The 19,021-nt window shown below is 36.5% G+C and overlaps 1 protein-coding gene and 1 long non-coding RNA gene across 2 annotated transcripts in view; both read right to left on the bottom strand.

Annotated features, from left to right (window-relative positions):
* Nucleotides 1-6,166, bottom strand: part of LOC121374544 (multiple epidermal growth factor-like domains protein 6) — a 110,514-nt gene extending 104,348 nt beyond the window's left edge. The window contains exons 1-3 of the mRNA XM_041501649.1: nt 5,902-6,166; nt 5,457-5,609; nt 2,627-2,779 (exon numbers count right to left, since the gene is read on the bottom strand). Of these exons, the coding sequence (XP_041357583.1) occupies nt 2,627-2,779; nt 5,457-5,609; nt 5,902-5,980 (385 nt within the window). The 5' untranslated portion in view covers nt 5,981-6,166. The remainder of the gene's footprint in view (nt 1-2,626; nt 2,780-5,456; nt 5,610-5,901) is intronic.
* A 2,001-nt stretch (nt 6,167-8,167) lies between these two features.
* On the bottom strand, nt 8,168-19,021 carry LOC121374465. Its single transcript, XR_005958239.1, has 3 exons — nt 18,925-19,021; nt 11,979-12,131; nt 8,168-8,557 (listed from the first exon to the last, which is right to left on the bottom strand). It is a non-coding gene; the product is annotated as an uncharacterized LOC121374465 (long non-coding RNA).

Here is a 19,021-nt window from a genome sequence, read left to right as displayed (position 1 = left end):
GAGGTAAACAATTAGAAAAATTAATTCTCTAAAAAACGATTTACTTTTATTTAATGATAAAAGTCGTACATATTTTCATTCTGCAAGTGGTTTTTTCACTTCCATAGATTTAACTCTTTGTAGTCCATCACGTTTTGTTGATTTCTCCTGGAAAGTTGGTTCAGACCTTTGTGGTAGTGACCACTTTCCCATTATTTTGGAGAATGATGGACCACCATCACTTGAAAGGGTTCAAAGGTGGAAGTTGGCGAAGGCAAATTGGGGTCAGTTTCAGCATCTGCTCAGCAGCACTCGTCTGCAACAATTTGCCATTACTGATGCTGATGATCGCCATGTCTTTGTTCACTTTCATCTTGAAGGACATTGCAGATGAAACTATTCCTAACACTTCGGCAGTGCCTAAGCGTTTCAATAAACCGTGGTTTAATGATACGTGCAAAGATGCATTCAAAAAGCAAAACAGGCTCCTTGAGAGGTTCAAACGTGAACCTACTGGGGATAACCTGGATGCATTTCATATTGCTAGGGCTAAGGCTCGCAGAAAGATTAGACAGAGTAAGAAAACATCTTGGAGAACTTTTATCTCCAAGTTGAATTCACAAACATCAGTGAAATCTGTCTGGAATAGGATCCGTAAAATCAAAGGTAAAGAATCCAGTAATACAGTTCATCATTTGTCATCATTCATACGGATGTCGCGTCTCATCGTGACATTGCCAATGCATTGGCAGACAACTTTTCTCATAATTCATCTTCTGCTTTCAGTACAGATGCTTTTACATCTATCAGAACTAAAGCTGAAAAGCAGTCCATTAATGTTTCATCTGAAAATGCTGAAGTGTACAACAGGCATTTCTCTAGGGAGGAATTTCAGGATGCTCTTCGTAGAGCCCATGATACTTCAGTAGGACCAGATGAAATTCATTATCAGTTATTAAAACATTTACTTGAATCATCTTTAATGGTTCTTTTGAATATGTTTAATAACATCTGGATTTCTGGAGACTTTCCTTCTCATTGGAGGAAAGCTATTACCATTCCTATTCCCAAGCCTAGCAAGGATCCAACCAATCCTACTAGTTATCGCCCTATCACTTTGACAAGTTGCATTTGTAAAACCATGGAACGAATGATCAATCGTAGACTTGTCTGGTATCTTGAATCCCATAATTTGCTTAATAACGTGCAATGTGGGTTCAGATCTAGACGTAGCACGGTTGATCATCTTGTTCGATTTGAAACGTTTTTTAGGGAGGATTTCATCCATAATCAGCACTTGGTTTCAGTGGGGGTTTTTTTATCTGGAAAAAGCTTACGATACCACGTGGAAGTATGGGATTTTAAACGACCTCCATGGAATGGGTCTTAGAGGTCGACTTCCTGTTTCTATTTCTCCGGGTGGGGGCGACTTTGTCTGGCATTCACCCACAGGAGATGGGTGTGCCTCAAGTTAGTATCCTGTCTGTAACTCTATTTTCGGTGAAAATTAACCCAGTGTTTAACTCCTGGTGTGGATTGCTCATTATATGTCGATGATTTTCAGATTTGTTACAGATCGTCCAATATGAGTATCACTGAACGTAAGTTGCAGCTCTGTTTGAATACATTTCATCAATGGGCAACTGACAATATCTTTAGAGTTTCAAAGGCAAAAACGGTTTGCATGCATATCTGCCAGAAAAGAGGTCTCCACAGTTGTTTTTGGACAAAAATCCGATTCCGGTTGTGGAGGAGACTAATTTCTGGGGGTTATCTTTTGTGCCCCATCTTAAATATGTTAAAACGAAGGGCTTAAAAGCTCTGAATATTTTAAAAGTTATTGGTAATACAGAATGGGGAGCAGACTGAAAGTTTATGCTCCGTCTCTATAGATCTCTTGTGAGGTCAAAACTTGATTATGGGTGCATTGTGTATGGGTCGGCACGCATGTCTTACTTGCAGTTGCTAGATCCTATACACAGTCAGGGACTTAGGCTTTGTCTTGGGGCATTTATAACATCTCCTGTAGAGAGCTTGTATGTTGATGCACACGAACCTTGTTTGGGTCCTAGACGTACCAAGATTAACTCATTAGCAACACATCCTACACATGATGCGGTGTTTGACAACACATATATGAAGTTGTTTGATGCAAGGTGAAATGCTATTCGTACATATGGTCTTCGCATTAAGCGTTTTTTTTTTATCGCTTTCCAACATTGATTTAAATGACACTTTGGAAACTCCTTCATATTTTATTTTACCACCTTGGTATATTATGCCACCTAAGATTGTGTTTGATCTTGCGCATCTGAAGAAAGATCGTACAGATGCTGTTGTTTATAAACAGTTGTTCATGGAAATTCAGGACAAGTACCGTGGTTTCATTCCTGTGTATACAGATGGATCACGGGATGGAAATTCTGTGGCATTAATACTTTAATACTAAAGCGGCTCTATTGTGGAGTTTCCATTGCTATTTTAGTTAATATTTATGACAATTTGTGGTGTGATGTCATTTTTTTTAATCGGGTATAATGAAACTGAAACAAGAAATTAAAAAAACAACAACAACCCAGCAACACGCAATAAATTTGTTCTTCGCTTCAAAGCAGTTGTTGCACATACATTGGTATATTTGAATTACCTTGTGTGCAGTCGTCCCCCTTCCATCCAGATTTACACCCACCAGTATCGCAGTCCCCTGTGTAGATATTGCAGGATTGCGTTGAAGATGCACATTGACGTTGGGTACAGTTCTTTTTACAGCCAGGTCCGTATTGTTCGTTTTCCTGACATGCTAGAAATGAATTATATGAAAACAATTACTGGCGACATTACGCCATACGTAATTGCTGACCTACACTGGCTGCGTTACAACTGTTAAAACCCTTTTTGTAAGAAGTACCCATTTTGTAATAAAGAGTTTGTTTTGTTTAACGTCACCACTAGATCAGCTTGATTAATTAATTGGATGTTAAGCATTTGATAATTCTGACTCGTAGTCATCAGAGAAAGCCCGCTACTGTTTTCCTAATGCAGCAAGAAATCTTCATATGTTCACTTTCCCACAGACAGGAAAGCACATGCAAAATGTTAAGTTAAATATTATTCATTTAAAAAAAAAAGAAATTAAACAAAGATACTCTAGAGAAAAAACAAAAAACATTTATGTTTTATTACGAACAATCTTAGCAATGTTTTTACCATTTGGTCACTGTATCATTCATTAGTTGAACATATTTAATATAATTAGTTTTGTATTATTATTATTATTATTATTATTATTATTATTATTATTATTATTTAAATCCTTTCGTCTCCAGCAACAGATGTAATATAATATTATAGTAATTTAATAAAACATATACTTCCCGCAGTATCACAGAACATTAATAAACTATAATACAACTGATAGGAAACTAATCACATGTATACAATTGTTATCAAGCTATGATGCGTGCTGGTGTATGTGCATGTATGCTTTTTTAATGTTAAAATTGTCTTGCTGTCCTGTTTTACTTCAACGCGCTCTCTCTCTCTCTCTCTCTCTCTCTCTCTCTCTCTCTCTCTCTCTCTCTCTCTCTCTCTCTCTCTCTCTCTCTCTCTCTCTCTCTCTCTGCTTTCTCACTTCTATCTATAGAACAAATGTACTATCAATCTGAACATATTCATTCTAACAATACTCTTTATGTATTATATATATTTAATGTTATTTATGTTCAACATTATCTGCAGGACCCCATCGCTAACACTATCGACATTTCTGGGCCAATAAAAAAAATTCTAAAAAGAAGAAAAAAGAAGACAAAAAGAACAATGTATAGCGGCTGAGGATTTAGATTGCGAAATCGTCTACCAAGTTCATTCCACAGATGTTCTATGGGATTGAGGTCTTGAGTGTCCGTGCATACTCGGGTAACGTGGTAATGTGCCTTATCATGTCGAAAAGCTATATGCAGTTGTTGTACAAGATGTGAAACAAGAACAAGTAGTTTTTTTCTCTTTAAAGAGCATATGTGAGGTTACCATGAACAACATGAAGGTCAGTTCCACCTCTCCCATAAATCCCAGCCCTCACTTAGACGCAACCTCCGTCAAACATGTCCACTTCCGTGACACAACTATTCTGGTATCTCTCATCTCTTCTATGCTACATCCTTTAACGTGAATCTCGATTCATTCGTCATTGACAGGTGCTGCGCCAGAATGCGTTGTGTCATTGACAGTCGTGCACAGATGTGTATGCTCTTAGTCGGTTTCTTAAGGATTAGACAGTGATATGGAATTGATAGTAAATAATGGTGGTTGGATAAAACCAGTTTCATAGGGTTGTGGTTAGCATATACCGATCCTGAACATCCGGAATAACTTTTGCCTACCACTATGAGGACGGACATTAGTGGATCCAGTGACGTTTACTCGATTGACAAGTCTGTGTACAGTCGCTCTTGTCACCTGACAACGTCACTGATACTCATACTTGTGGTAATTTGGGGTCCACCGTGGCATGGTTAAAAGGAATGTTATGGATGTTATGTGTTCTTTTGAAACAGTATTAAAGGAAAGTGGGTTAGCTGTTAGTTGTTAGTGGTTAGTGAGAATTTACTTCCTATTCAGTTACAATAGGACAAGACACATCGATCCGTCACACCAGAAGTGGGTGGATTCATCTGTCTGGTATGCAAGACAAATGTGATCTGTAACAGATGTTAAAACTAGACACAAAATGTCAACTCAGTATCTCGAGGCATTGTGAAAAAACCCATGCGGAAAATAAATGCTCCTATATCCTAAGTCATAACTCTGTCAAAAATGAGTATATCACAAAGAACAAAAGAAATGTTTTATTGAATGACGCATTCAACACTGTATTTATGGTTATATGGCGTCGGACATATGGTTAAGGACCACACAGATATTGAAATGAAATCCGCTGTCGCTACTCCATGGGCTACTCTGTTTGATTAGTAGTAAGGTTTTTTTATATCACCACCCACAGGCATGATAGCACATACCACGACCTTTGATATACCAGTCGTAGTGCTCTGGCTGGAACGAGAAATAGTCCAATGGGCCTACCAACAGGGATCGATCCCAGACCGACCGCACAGCAAGCGAGCGCTGTATCACAATGAAGGTCAAATATGATATGTAAATGTACATCATAAAGCTATACTCAAAAGTTCACCTCAGTGTCTCAAGGCAATGAAACAAAAACACATCAGAAACATACACTTTCGTATCTTCTAAATTCAAGGTCTATATGTCTGCCAAAGTGGGTAAATCACCATTGAAGTCAAATGTGAGCTGTAACAGTAGATGATAACGGTAGCCTATACACAAAGTTTCAGCTCAGTAACTCAAGGAATTGTGAAAAAACAAAGGTTGAATTGTTCACAATGTGGACATCAAAGAGCTGGGTTGAGCTATCCGTGAATAAAACATCAATTATATTTTAGTTTGTTGCTGATTACCTTGCATACAGTCTTCTCCCTTCCACCCTGGTTGACATTCACCAGTACATTTCCCAGTAGCTGCTGGACACGAGGAATTGTGTTTAGGGTCACATTGGCGGTGATAACAATACTTGGTACAATTTGGTCCATACTTCACACTCGCTTCACATTCTAAAAACAGATATTAGTAAATAATAAACGCAAGCAGTTTTTAAATCTATACAACTGATATATTACTTACTATGCATTTAATAATGGCAGTCTTCATTACTCTCACGTTTAAAATCCAGTAGATGGCTTCTGTTTCCTTTGTTACTGAAAAACACTATGACTGATTTATGAAGCCCCCTGACAATGACCCTTGCCAAAGGTAACAAAAACTAGCTGTTTTTATATTTTTCGTTTGTAAATCATAAACATGGTCATAAGAACTTGTAAATTTGAAACATATTCAGTTGGGTACCTTGTGAACAGTCTTCGCCCTCCCATCCTGGCTGACATCCACCAGTACATTTTCCAGTATCTGTAGGACATGATTGCATGTTGTTAGGATCACAGTGACGATCAGTACATGACGTGTTACAGTTTGAACCATACTTCTCACCCGCGTTACATTCTAGTAAAAAGAAACAAGATTGAGATGTTCAATGAGGGTCTACACATTTCAGATGCAATTTAATCATCTGCAATTATACGGATCCCATTCCATGTATCTCAAAACAATTTAGTTTCTATTTGAAATCATCTGTCCCATATTTTAGATTTAGGAAATTGAACATTTCGAATATAGTTGATTAAAATGTGGCATATACTTAATTAAAAGTTTTATATACTTGTATGTCTACTTTGTTTACATTTATTTTTAAGAAATAAAAGACATTATCCGATCTCACATAATCGTTGACTTGTTAACTCAAAAGTAACACTAACGTTTATATGCTGGCACTCGATGTGAATTCAGACTTCTCTAAAACATACTTGGCTAAAACACAAAAGTACAGATCAAATCGGATCAGCAGTCTCTGTGGTGAGACGCCAGTCGTGTTAGTCTTATTAAATCTTTAGAAATCGGCGATGCCACTAGACAGACGTGAATTAGATAAGCACACCAGATACAAACACAAATTGACAAAAACAAAGAAAGAAAATTGATCGACAATGTCCACCAAGCTTTTTTCACAGAATTAACTGAAACGTAAAATATAGTATTCTTAAATATAATTCCCGTTTTGAGCTTAGACCCTCTAAACGTCCCTCACAATGTGCCATCGTTTTGAATTGACACTGCATCTGTACGGACTGGCTTTCACCATGATCAAAATCAATGACTAACTGTCTCTTACAATGATACTATAAACTCATAAAAAGGTTAATTTAGGTCACAGCAAGTACCTTCCATACAGTCAAGTCCGGTCCATCCTGGCTGGCATCTTCCATTACAAGACCCGGTCTTCTTATCACATGTTGCATTTGGATCAATACAGTGTCGGAACTCACACATATTCTTACATTCGGATCCATATGTGACGTCTTTCAGACATATTACTGAAAATACAGAATAAAATGCGTATATTTTCACAAAAAGGCCGAATCTAGAATGGTGCAAGGGCAATGGTCGAAATGTGCTGTTTTAGTTTTAAAGTTCAAGTTTGTTTTGTTTAGCGACACCACCAGAGCACATTGATTTATCACTCATCGACTATTGGATGTCCAACATTAAATTTTAGTAATTCGGATATATAGTCTCAGAGAAAAAACAACTACAGCTGCATTTTTCCATCAGTAGCAAGGGATCCTTATATGTACCATCAAACAGACAGGACAGTCTATAACACAGCCTTTGTTACACCAGCTGTGGACCACTGTCTATTTTGTCTAGCTGGGGGAAACCCTTAATATGTATGAACGAAATGTTTTACTTAATTTATAAATAATATGTATAAAACCAACTATAAAACAAAACAAACCACCACCATTACACTGAAAACCACCTTGACATCCACCCCAAAACACGAACCAAACAAAACAAAACAACCATAACATTTAGGCTTGTTGTTTAGTCTTTGTATTTACAATTTGTTATACGGAAAACAAAATGTAATAATACTGACATCTTAACTTGAATATTTGTGTAGCATACTGTACAGAATCTGAAATGGTATTTGTGTTTTAGTCTACAAATTAAACTAACAAATAACTGCTAACGAAATAATTACTTTGCAGACGGACAACTTAATCCAACGTGAATTAATCTAAATTTAAATACTGTCAAATCAATTAAGTAAAACACGTATCTTTGTTCGTATATCTGTTAACAAAGAAAGTATATATGACTATAATAAATCAGTGTTTTTCTGCAGAAAAAAAAGCATAACACACATAACAAAATAAAACAACAATCAAAACGAAAATAATAGAAGAAAAAAACACAAGCAAACAAACACAACAAAAAAACCCTCACATAACAACAAAAACAAAGATATATTTATTTGAAAAACACAACCAAAAAAACAATGGCAGTATGTGTTACCTATTCAATTCATTGAATTGTTTTGTTTTGTTTTATGCTTGTTTAGTTTAGTTTTGTTGTTTGTTTTTGTTTTTGTTTGCTTTTGTTGTTTGTTTGTTTTCTTGTGCCCCCCTCCCATTTATGTCACACTAACGGTTTTGTTTGATGTCAACATGTTAAATCATTATCCAATGCATGGACGCGGGTTATGCACAAATAATGTCATGCACATTAATTAAACAAGGTTTAGACATAGCAAAATGAACGTACATTTTATTATTTTATGTTGCAATGCTTTCGTCAACTTAGGCCCTCTTCCCCTCCAACGAGCCATCGGCTTGAATTACCACATCAACTATAGTCCTGTTCAAAAGCAATGGCTAACTGCCTTAAAAGAACATACTATAGCCGAGAAGCACTAAGCCATACTCAGGTTAGTTTAGGTCAAAGCAGATACCTTCTGTACAGTCAAGTCCAGTCCATCCTTTCTGACATTCTCCATTACAAGACCCAGTCTTGTTATCACATGTTGCATTTGGATCCAAACAGTGCCGGGACTCACACAGTTTCTGACAATCGGATCCATAATTAACGCCATTCAAACATGTTGCTAAAATTACAAAACATATATCTTTTTTAATACTAGGACAAATTCCCCCTGAAGCGTACTAAAATGTGCCTGTTTTAGTTTACCCCCCCCCCCCCCCCCCCCCCCCCCCCCCCCCCCAAAAAAAAAAAAATCACAAACAAAGAAACAAAAAACCAACAACACAACGACAACAAAGAAAAACAACAACAAAAAACACCAACAAAAATCTCAAGCAAACAAAAGACAACAACAAAAACAAACAGCACAAAAAAATAAAACAACAACAAAAAAAAACAACAAAAAAAGGAAAACAAATACAAAAAAAACCCTACCAAACACTCCACCAACAAAACAAAACCAAAAAAACCCCGAACAAACAAGAGCAGCAACAACAACATATACTATTGAAATAGAAAACAAGAAACTACCAATGGGAAAAAACAAACAAACATTTAGTCTCTATTGACGACTGTATAGGTATAATGATTTATAGATAGAACGTCAACTGTAAGAATATAATGATGACATTTTAAATCGAATGTGTGGGAAGCATACTGTACAGTAAATGAACAGCAATTTACGTTTTAGTCTAAAATTAATATTAAAATAGGACCATAATGATTGATATGCATTACGTGTCCCTAAATCTATGAGAATGACTAATACAGTAACACTCTTCTTTTGAGGCACCTTGTTGGTCATGATGTGCAGCCCGTAATGCTGGATGGCGCGATCCTGGTGGTTGAGTTCTGAGCAATATCAGCGGGTATTTTTTTCTGGCAACATACCACTTTGGCCTGGAGGTCAGCCAGACGGGTGGTCAGGGATGCCCGACCTGATCAATTAACTGGTCACGTCAAGCTCAGGAGCAAACCACCTTTATTGTGTTATCTTAGCCAAGAACAAACATTGTTTGAATGACCAATTGTATGTGTTGCATTGCCTGAGTATATCAACCATGTATCTCTGGCATGACTGTCTGGTGGATATCTGCAGCATCATGTCCCCATGTTGGATTCTGTGGTGGGTGGGGGCGTGGTTCATGAATTATATAAACCAAATAATGGGTGACAATAACAATACCAAACCTGATATTTACTGAACTCGTGTATTTTGCGAAAGAACATACCATGAGACTGCGTAACGGTCGAGTGGTATATATTCTTGCGCTAAATAAACTTGTGTAATAAATAGGAAGCGAAAACAACATATGTGAATTTCTGTATTTTTATCCTATAACTTACCCATGATACCCATGTCATAAACCCACGTGATAATTTAGTGTATTATCATGTATTCAAAAATAAAGTTATATGCAAATTTGCGAGGTCTCTAAATAATAATGTGTTGCTGTAAATGGGTCATTTGTTTACAAGCCAACAAGACCTGTATACATGAGCGTAATGTTTTCATAAGATTTGGTTCAAATGCGTGACGTCAGACTAATTTGTGTTAAATGTAATGACTTAATATTACCGATGGAGGCAACTTAATACTGTGATATACTAAACATCAAATAAAATTTTAACTTTAGAAGTGTTATAAGACAATAACAATTCGGTACTCGTGTTTTTTAATATGTAAACTATCAGTCTCGTCTAGTTAACCGGTATTTGTCTTAGCAGAGCCTCTGCAAATACCGATTATTATAGGCTCGTTTAATATTTTCCATATTAAAAACACTGATGACGAATCATTTGTATGTGTATATATATATATATATATATATATATATATATATATATATATATATATATATATATATATATATATATATATATATATATTAGGCCGTGGATTACATAGGGTCCACGTGCACCCCCCCCCCCCCCCCCCCCCCAACTAAACCACATTATGTGTTTTAGCAACCCTAGTATCTCCAGAATATGGTACAAACAGGTAACAGTGAAAAAACTGGGATCTACTAATCATTTGCTACCAATGTTGGGGGGTACCCTAGAAACGATAAAATTCCATTGACGTTACGCCGTAGTCAATGCTCTGTATATTTTATTCATCAAAATGTATACAAGTATGTCAGTGACATGTATTATAGATCAAATTGAATCTTATGTTCTCCTAGTTAATATGACATGCATTGATGTAAGATATATATATATATATATATAATATATATATATATATATATATGACTAAATCATCATTAAGTGACCACACCTCGTTTCCCTTTTTGATGTCCCTAGAAATACCTCAGTTTCAATGCTATTTTCTTTTTCACAAAAACAGACTGAGTGGGAGTCAGTCGTTTGCTATATATGTATATTCTACCCTATCCTTGCGTTATTTTGACACCAATATCAGCATACTGACAAATTAACTTCGCAAGTTATAATGTTTTTAACATGACAGGGGATTGTTCAAAGTTAGCATCATAATAATAGATGTACAGTACACTTATGTATTCACGAATATGAATTGTAGTATTTGTTCGACAGTGATTCATATGCTTTAAATGCATAACTGCCACATAGTTTAAAATATCACTATTTTAATAATATCCATGTTTGGTCGTATTCACTATCGGTATAGTTCACATTTGCTTCAGCTTAAGACCTTCTTACCTTCAAAACATCAAGGTGAACCGCCATGTCAGCTGTTTGGTTTGGTTTTGACGCTTGTTAAAGGAACATTCCTGAGTTTGGTGCATTGTACGATGTTTCCGAGTAATAAAATGTTTCTACTATTAAAGGGACATTCCTGAGTTTGCTGCAATTCTTAAGATGTTATCGACTAACAGATACTTTTTAACGATTGTAATTAAAAATGAAATATATTTTCCTGCATAACATATTAGTGGCTGTATATTAAACATGTTTCTGATCGTTCTTATATTGGTACTGGGTTTAATTTCGTTTTATTTCCTAAAATATATTTTTTCGTACGCACGAAATTATTTGAAGACGAAATCCAGTATGGGCTTCTTACAAATATTAAGACGACCAGAAACACATTAAATATACAGACACTGATATTCTAAACAAGAAAATATATTTAATATGTAAGTTTAATCGTAGAAATATTTGTTAGTCGGAAACATCTTACAATGCAGCAAACTCAGGAATGTCCCTTTAAACTTACATATTAAATATATTTTCTTGTTTAGAATATCAGTGTATGTATATTCAATGTGCTTCTGGTCGTCTTAATATTTATAAGAAGCCCAGACTGGATTCTGTCTTCGATTAATTTCGTACGTGCAAACAAATAATAGTTTAGGAAATAAAATGAAATTTAGGCTAGTACAAATATTAGAACGATCAAAAATACGTTTAATAAATAATATTGTATGCAGAACAATATATTTCATATGTAATTGCAATGGTTAAAAAGGCCTTTACAATCAAGGACTAACTGTCGGGAAAAAGTACTATAACCGAGAAACACCACTTATACATAGATTGACTTAAATCGTAGTAGATACCTTCTGTACAGTCAAATCCAGCCCATCCTGACTGACATTCTCCATTACAAGACCCAGTTTCTGGATCGCATGTCGCATTAGGGTCTATACATTGCCGGGACTCACAAAGCTTGTTGCATTCGGATCCATAACTGACGCCATTCGGACATTTCACTAGAAAGAAAGAAAGAAAGAAGTGTTTTATTTAACGACGCACTCAACACATTTTATTTACGGTTATATGGCGTCAGACATATGGTTAAGGACCACACAGATTGTTTTAGAGGAAACCCGCTGTCGCCATATAGGCTACTCTTTTACGACAGGCAGCAAGGGATATTTTATTTGCGCTTCCCACAGGCAGGATAGCACAAACCATGGCCTTTCTTGAACCAGTTATGGATCACTGGTTGGTGCAAGTGGTTTACACCTACCCATTGAGCCTTGCGGAGCACTCACTCAGGGTTTGGAGTCGGTATCTGGATTAAAAATTCTATGCCTCGACTGGGATCCGAACCCAGTACCTACCAGCCTGTAGACCCGATGGCCTGCCACGACGCCACCGAGACCGGTGACATTTCACTAAAAATACAGAAAACAGTCTGAATGCTTTCATAATACATGAATAGCGACTCGACTTGAATAATTAATTGCCAACTCGTGAATGACATTTGGTGATATTAACTAGAAGCAGTGCATGTATATATATATACTCTGTCAAAAACGAAACGCATAGGTGATAGGGAAAGAAGAAAAGTGTTTGATTTTACAAAATATCTTCTTTTTTTTGTACAATGTTGCTGAATGACCATGTTTGTTAATGATCCTGGAATGGGACAGCATGCCCAAATGCACCCTAAAACAAATTTAAAGCACGTTGTGGCATGTTGTGCGACAAATGCAGGAAATCGGCGAGAAATGGTAAGATTTTGGCGAATGCACGTGGAACTCGGGGAAAAGATTGGGGTAGTGATGGGTATTTAAAACTGCAATGCTCGCAATGGTGCCTCATTTCCATTTCGACGTAGACGAGTTACAAGATGCCAAGACTAAACCTACCGAATCGAAACATTGCAATAGGCCTCCTCCAGTTAGGTGAATCTCAGTCAGCAGTCGCACGCTACATGAACGTCCATCAGAGCACCATTGCACGTCTCTGGGACAGGTACCAGCAGTTTCAATCACCTGGAGACCGGCCCAGAAGTCAAAGTGGAAGACCTCGCATAACAACTGCAACACAAGATTGCTACATCCGGGTTCTGCACTTGCGTCACCGAACAGCCACAGCAACGAACCTGGTTGAGAAGGGTGTCTGCACAAACCATTCGGAACCGACTTCGAGAAGCTGGTTTACGGGCTAGGAGACTATATGTTGGCCCCGTCCTGCGACGTCAACATCGACATTTATGTTTTCGCTGCTGCACGAATGTACAGGGGTGGAACTTGAGAAACTGGCGGCGAGTATGGTTCAGCGACGAGTCACGCGTCCTTCTACAGCGACGTGATGGACAACAACGTGTTTACAGACGCCGCAATAAACGCTTTGCCAACAACTGCGTTGCCCAAGTTGACAGATTCGGTGGAGGCAGAGCCATGATGTGGGGAGCCATCTCGTACAGCGGCAGAAGTGAACTTGACAGCTGCACGCTACCGGGATGAAATTCTTCGCCGTCACGTGCTTCCATTTTGGATCGACAGAGAGAACACTTTCAGCAGGGCAATGCCAGGCCACATACGGCACGTGTAACAATGGATTTCCTACAGAATGAGGCATTAATGTGCTGCCATGGCCATCAAGATCGCCAGATCTCAACCCCATTGAACATATATGGAACCTCAGACGCTTCCGCAACTTTCACATACACTGCAGAAAGAATGGGCTAGGGTTCAACGTGCCCGTTTCCAAAGACTCATTCAGTCTATGCCAAGGAGATGTAGAGCAGTGATTGCTGCTGCTGGTGGCCACACAAGGTATTGAATTCAGCGCCCTCGTGCGACGCTGTTTCACTGCCGTCAGTCCATAACACGAACATTGTCACATACTCATGTCAAATTTGACTGTGATACGATCATCTGTAACGAAATTATGCCACTTTGTATTAAAGAGATAATTCGATGAATATTTCCCCTATGCGTTTCTTTTCCTGACAGGGTATATATATATATATCTATATCTATATACATAATCTTACATTTTCAGTGCAATTAAAGTATGTGATATTTCTCATATGACATACTTTAAGAATTTGATAACTTTAAGAATTAAATGTAAATTAAACGAATGAACGAATGAATGAATGAATGAATGTTTAATGACACCCCAGCATGAAAAATTCATCGGCTATTGGGTGACAAACAATGGTAAATGCAACAATAATGTGACGAGAAACATCAATATAAAAATTCAAAAGTTAAATAAAAACACTGTGTGAAAATTACAACTGGGTCATTCTACAGAAAGTATCACTTTTCAAAATACAAATTCAAGATAAAACAATTAAAAGATATAAAGTTTCATTGTTAACTTTTGAAAACTAGATGAACCAGAAACATAAACGTATATCTGGTCACGCGGAACTGTAATCGGCCTGCACGTGCAGACACATCTTACTCTATGAACAAGCTCATTATGTCATTGGTGTTACCGGACAAGTGGGATAATTCAGCAGTGTGATCCAATTGATTTATAGCAACCAAGAGAAGAGCACAAGGATCTGTTATGTTGGGTGTCCCTAATAACATATATGGAATATCTTTAGCGTTAAAGACTATCCAAGGGTGTAATTTGTGGATTTCCACAGATACTCTGTATGTGACTTAAATTATACACTGTGGCAGTTTTAAATATTTAAAAATATGGAGTCCTTCAAAATAAATTTCATCAAAGTCACAAAGGTAGAAGGTGTATATAACAACATGATTGCTGTAAAGGTAATTCATTAATGACAAACAATTCGACGGTATGTTTGATACTACTGTCAAGTATAAAGTTTGCATACATACAGACTATACATTGTATGGCAGCAACGATGGGTAACAAATACTGGCGATTTTATATATATATATATATATATATATATATATATATATATATATACCAATAGATACCATATTCATGATCCCCCTGTAAACAGGGTGGGCTAAAATTGATTATTCACAGCGACTGTCATGCGCTGCGTCGTGTGAAAAGAATGGAATACGTGACTCCATGCATGCATCGCTCGCGTGACTCTTTTCAATGATCCGTTAAAGGCGCTCAATCACGGATTTAGTTGGCCTTATTTCTCTAAATATGGATTATAAATGGAAATTACATTCATTTGGAATACCAAACCTAGTTATTGTATGATCCAAAACATTTTAATTGAAGTACGATCGAAGGAATTCCATAATACACTTCAATTTTAAAATGTTGAAGACTTCTTGTGAAAAGTCATAAAAATGTGGTAAAACAGACTCGTATTGATGAGGCTGTATATACGACAACCGTATAATGTATTTTATAATTTTATATAAACGTCCGCCGTGTATAAAGTCTTGGCAAATGAGGACCGGCTATATAATAAAATAATAAACAATATATATTATTTCATGACGAAAATAACTGCGAATACGCTGAAATAAAATAATATACAGTCGGAACATGAACTCACCATTTATTATTATTATTATTATTATCATCATCATCAATCAGGCGCGTGTGCATGGAATTTAGCAGGAGAGAGAGTCTAGACGGTTACAATGCTATAGTGTTTGGTTCGAAAACGGATAACATGTTTTCCAGCGTCACAAATGTGGCATACGACCAGCCAGTCGTTTTTCGTTAAAAGTTTGCAAATTATTTTGACTGATTCGCAAAGTGGTCATTCGGTTTGAAGGAGCTCAATCACGGATTTAGTGAGCTTTGTTTTTCTAAATATGCATTATAAATGAAACTTACATTCATTTGGAATACCAAACCTAGTTATTGTATGATCCAAAATATTTTAATTGAACTACGATGGAGGGAATTCCATGATACGTTATTTTTTTAAATTTGGAACTCTTGTTGTGATGAGCATGAAAAATACGGAAAAACAGACTCGTAGTGATGAGGCTATATATACGACAACCGTAATGTATTTTTGGATTTTGTATAAACGATCGCCGTGTACAGAGACTTGGCAAATGAGGGCCGGCTATATACATGGCAAATAATAAAAAATATATTATTTCATGACGAAAATGACCGCGAATACGCTGAAATAAAATAATAAACAGTCGGAACATGAACTCACCATTTATTATTATTATTATTATTATTATTATTATTAGGCGTGTGCAAATTATTTTGACTGGTTCGCAAAGTGGAATTTCGGTTTTAATGTATAGCGTAAAAAAACAGTGTACTGTAGCATGTTTTGTCGTCCAAAGGTTGGCTAATTATTACTTAACCCAGTTGAATCCACTTCTACGTGCAGGGACAAGTTCAGCCTGCCGTTTGTGCGTGTGTGCACGCACGTTAATCTTGCATTTTTATAGCCAAAACTCCTCCATATAAAACACCGCCCCTCCACCCCAAAAAGGTAGTCGCGGTGGGGTGGGGTGGGTGGGGGCGGTTGTTATAAAAACATTACATACATTTAGAGGGGGACCCGCGAGTGGTCTCAGCTTTAGTAGTAGCCTATATTTTGAGTTTTATTGCCCCTTGCAATTTTGAGCATTTGAAATGTGACTAAATAACCTTTTAGTCATATTTATTTACGGTAAAATTAACTCTTTTTTTTTCTTTACGAAAATTTACGTAAGCAGCCTCAAAATTGCAATCGGTGAAAAATTATTAAGTTCAAGCCCTGTTGTTAGTTTGTGTACTGTCCGTAGTTAGTTTCTCTTTCAGTTAATCTACCTCAGCCGCTGATAATTTGTAATTGTTATTTTTATTTATTACATTTTTATTCATTATTATCATTATTATTATTTATGTATTATAATTATTTTTTGTTAGTACTGTAGGAACAATATGACGCTATTAATAGATCTATGGAAAACGTACACAGACGGGTCCGCTAAATTCATATACTCCCCCACCCCCTCCCCTGTTCAGAAAATGCACTGTTCGTACAGTACTTAGTATGTATTCCTCCTGTTCCAGATCGTTCGGTAATATGGATCAATCAAATACATGTACTTATTTACCGCCTATGTACATTTAGACACGGCCTTCGTATATATACACCGTCTAGTTCAGAGTATTCTTTAAAAATGTAACAATTCCTATCCCAAGTCAGGTGTTATGGCATATTTTGTATAATAATGAATTTGACAAGGTGGAAAATTACGGTGTTTGAGATCCAACTGTTTAGAGTTTTCTGCGTATGACTAACGATAAATTTACCTTTTGATGCAAAGGCTTAACTAATTAATGTATAAGCTTATTATCATTCAGTACATGTTTCTATTATGTTTTAATAACTTATTTTCATATTTTATTTTTTTCTATTTACCTTACGTTGCAGAGGACGGTCAAGCGTTCTCGTTACACGAGCTTGGTAAATCGTTTTGGCACTGCGGTTATTCGGGGAATGCCTGTCACGTGACTCAAAATAATTCTTCACACCTCTGCTCTCCAAATAGCCATTATTTTTCTCAGAATTATGGACCGTACCCATAATTCAATTATTTTTATAAAATATCAATAATAAGTGTGATATGATGGTTATGTAGATGGTTCAATAAAGTACTTTTAGGTACAAATCAAATGTATATATTGTCATATAATACCTTGTTGGGTCAATAATTAGGTCAACCATCTGTGAGAGAGCGCGTTTAATATTCAGGGACTATGCATCTGTCCAACCAAATTGCCAAGACTGTAAACTCCACACAGCCGTCTAGATTTACGCATGGCAGCGGCGAAGCAAGAGAAAGCATTATTAAATTTAACATAAACTTATTGGGTTGACTTACCTAAATATATTTGTTGTTATAATAAATGTCACATATATACATACATACACCCCCACCCCCCCACACACACATGCACACATACACACACACACACACACACACACATATATATATATATATATATATATATATATATATATATATATATATATATATTTAGTGAAATTCTGCTATTGTGACCATCATCAGCACTTCTTAAAATTGGTCTTATTAGTGCGGTGGTCCTAATTCTGAATTACCAATTCTCTGAAACAGAATGATGATTGGTAAATATTGATTGTGTAATTTACCTTTTGGCAATGGTTGGCGTCAGAAATCTCCCAACTAATACAATTGGTATTTACATTGAAATGCAAAAATTATCATGTCATTTTAATTACTCTTCCTCAACATGTGTGCATTACATTTACAATTCATCTGTTTTGCAGGAGTTCGTATTATTGTTATAACTGCATTTCTTTTTAAACAGTGCTTAACATGCATATGCACATAAAATCGACATAAGATATTGTCACCAGACGTGTGTAGCACTTTTTTTTTATTCCTTATCATCTGACTAAAACATGACATATATCTTATTCACAATTTCGGAAATTTCTTCTTCTTCCTCCGAGTCTTTGCTCTGGCTCCTCCCTTGGTATGTCAACCTGCTCTTGTAACACCAGATCACAACCCATCCACTTTATTGCTTTGGATATTTCTCATCCATGTCCATGTGGCTAAAGAATACCTTAAATGTACGATATGACCAACACCAAAATGTAACCATGCAAATTTGTTCTCTCTTGCTGGATAGAACTAAATTCGTTATGTGAAAGTTTGCTGATGACATTTTACCTGCACCCCCACCCGTAGAAGAATATGCAGAAACAGAAAATAGCAAAGTTGCAGATAGGTACAATTAAAGTTTGGAATAACATTAAGTATCTCGATGAGTGCAGGAACCATGGTTGTGTATAAGCACTGAAATATAATTTTAGCATAATATCATTAAATTATATTATGTTCTTGTTAAATTTACCTTGTGTACAGTCGATCCCGTTCCATCCTGGATCACATCCTCTCGTACAGCGTCCATCTGTTGTGCATTCCGACTGTCCTTTACAGTGGCGAGCGTC

The sequence above is a fragment of the Gigantopelta aegis genome, chromosome 6 (assembly GCF_016097555.1).
Source record: "Gigantopelta aegis isolate Gae_Host chromosome 6, Gae_host_genome, whole genome shotgun sequence".
Classification (NCBI taxonomy): domain Eukaryota; kingdom Metazoa; phylum Mollusca; class Gastropoda; order Neomphalida; family Peltospiridae; genus Gigantopelta; species Gigantopelta aegis.
This window is presented reverse-complemented; position numbering and strand designations above follow the sequence as displayed.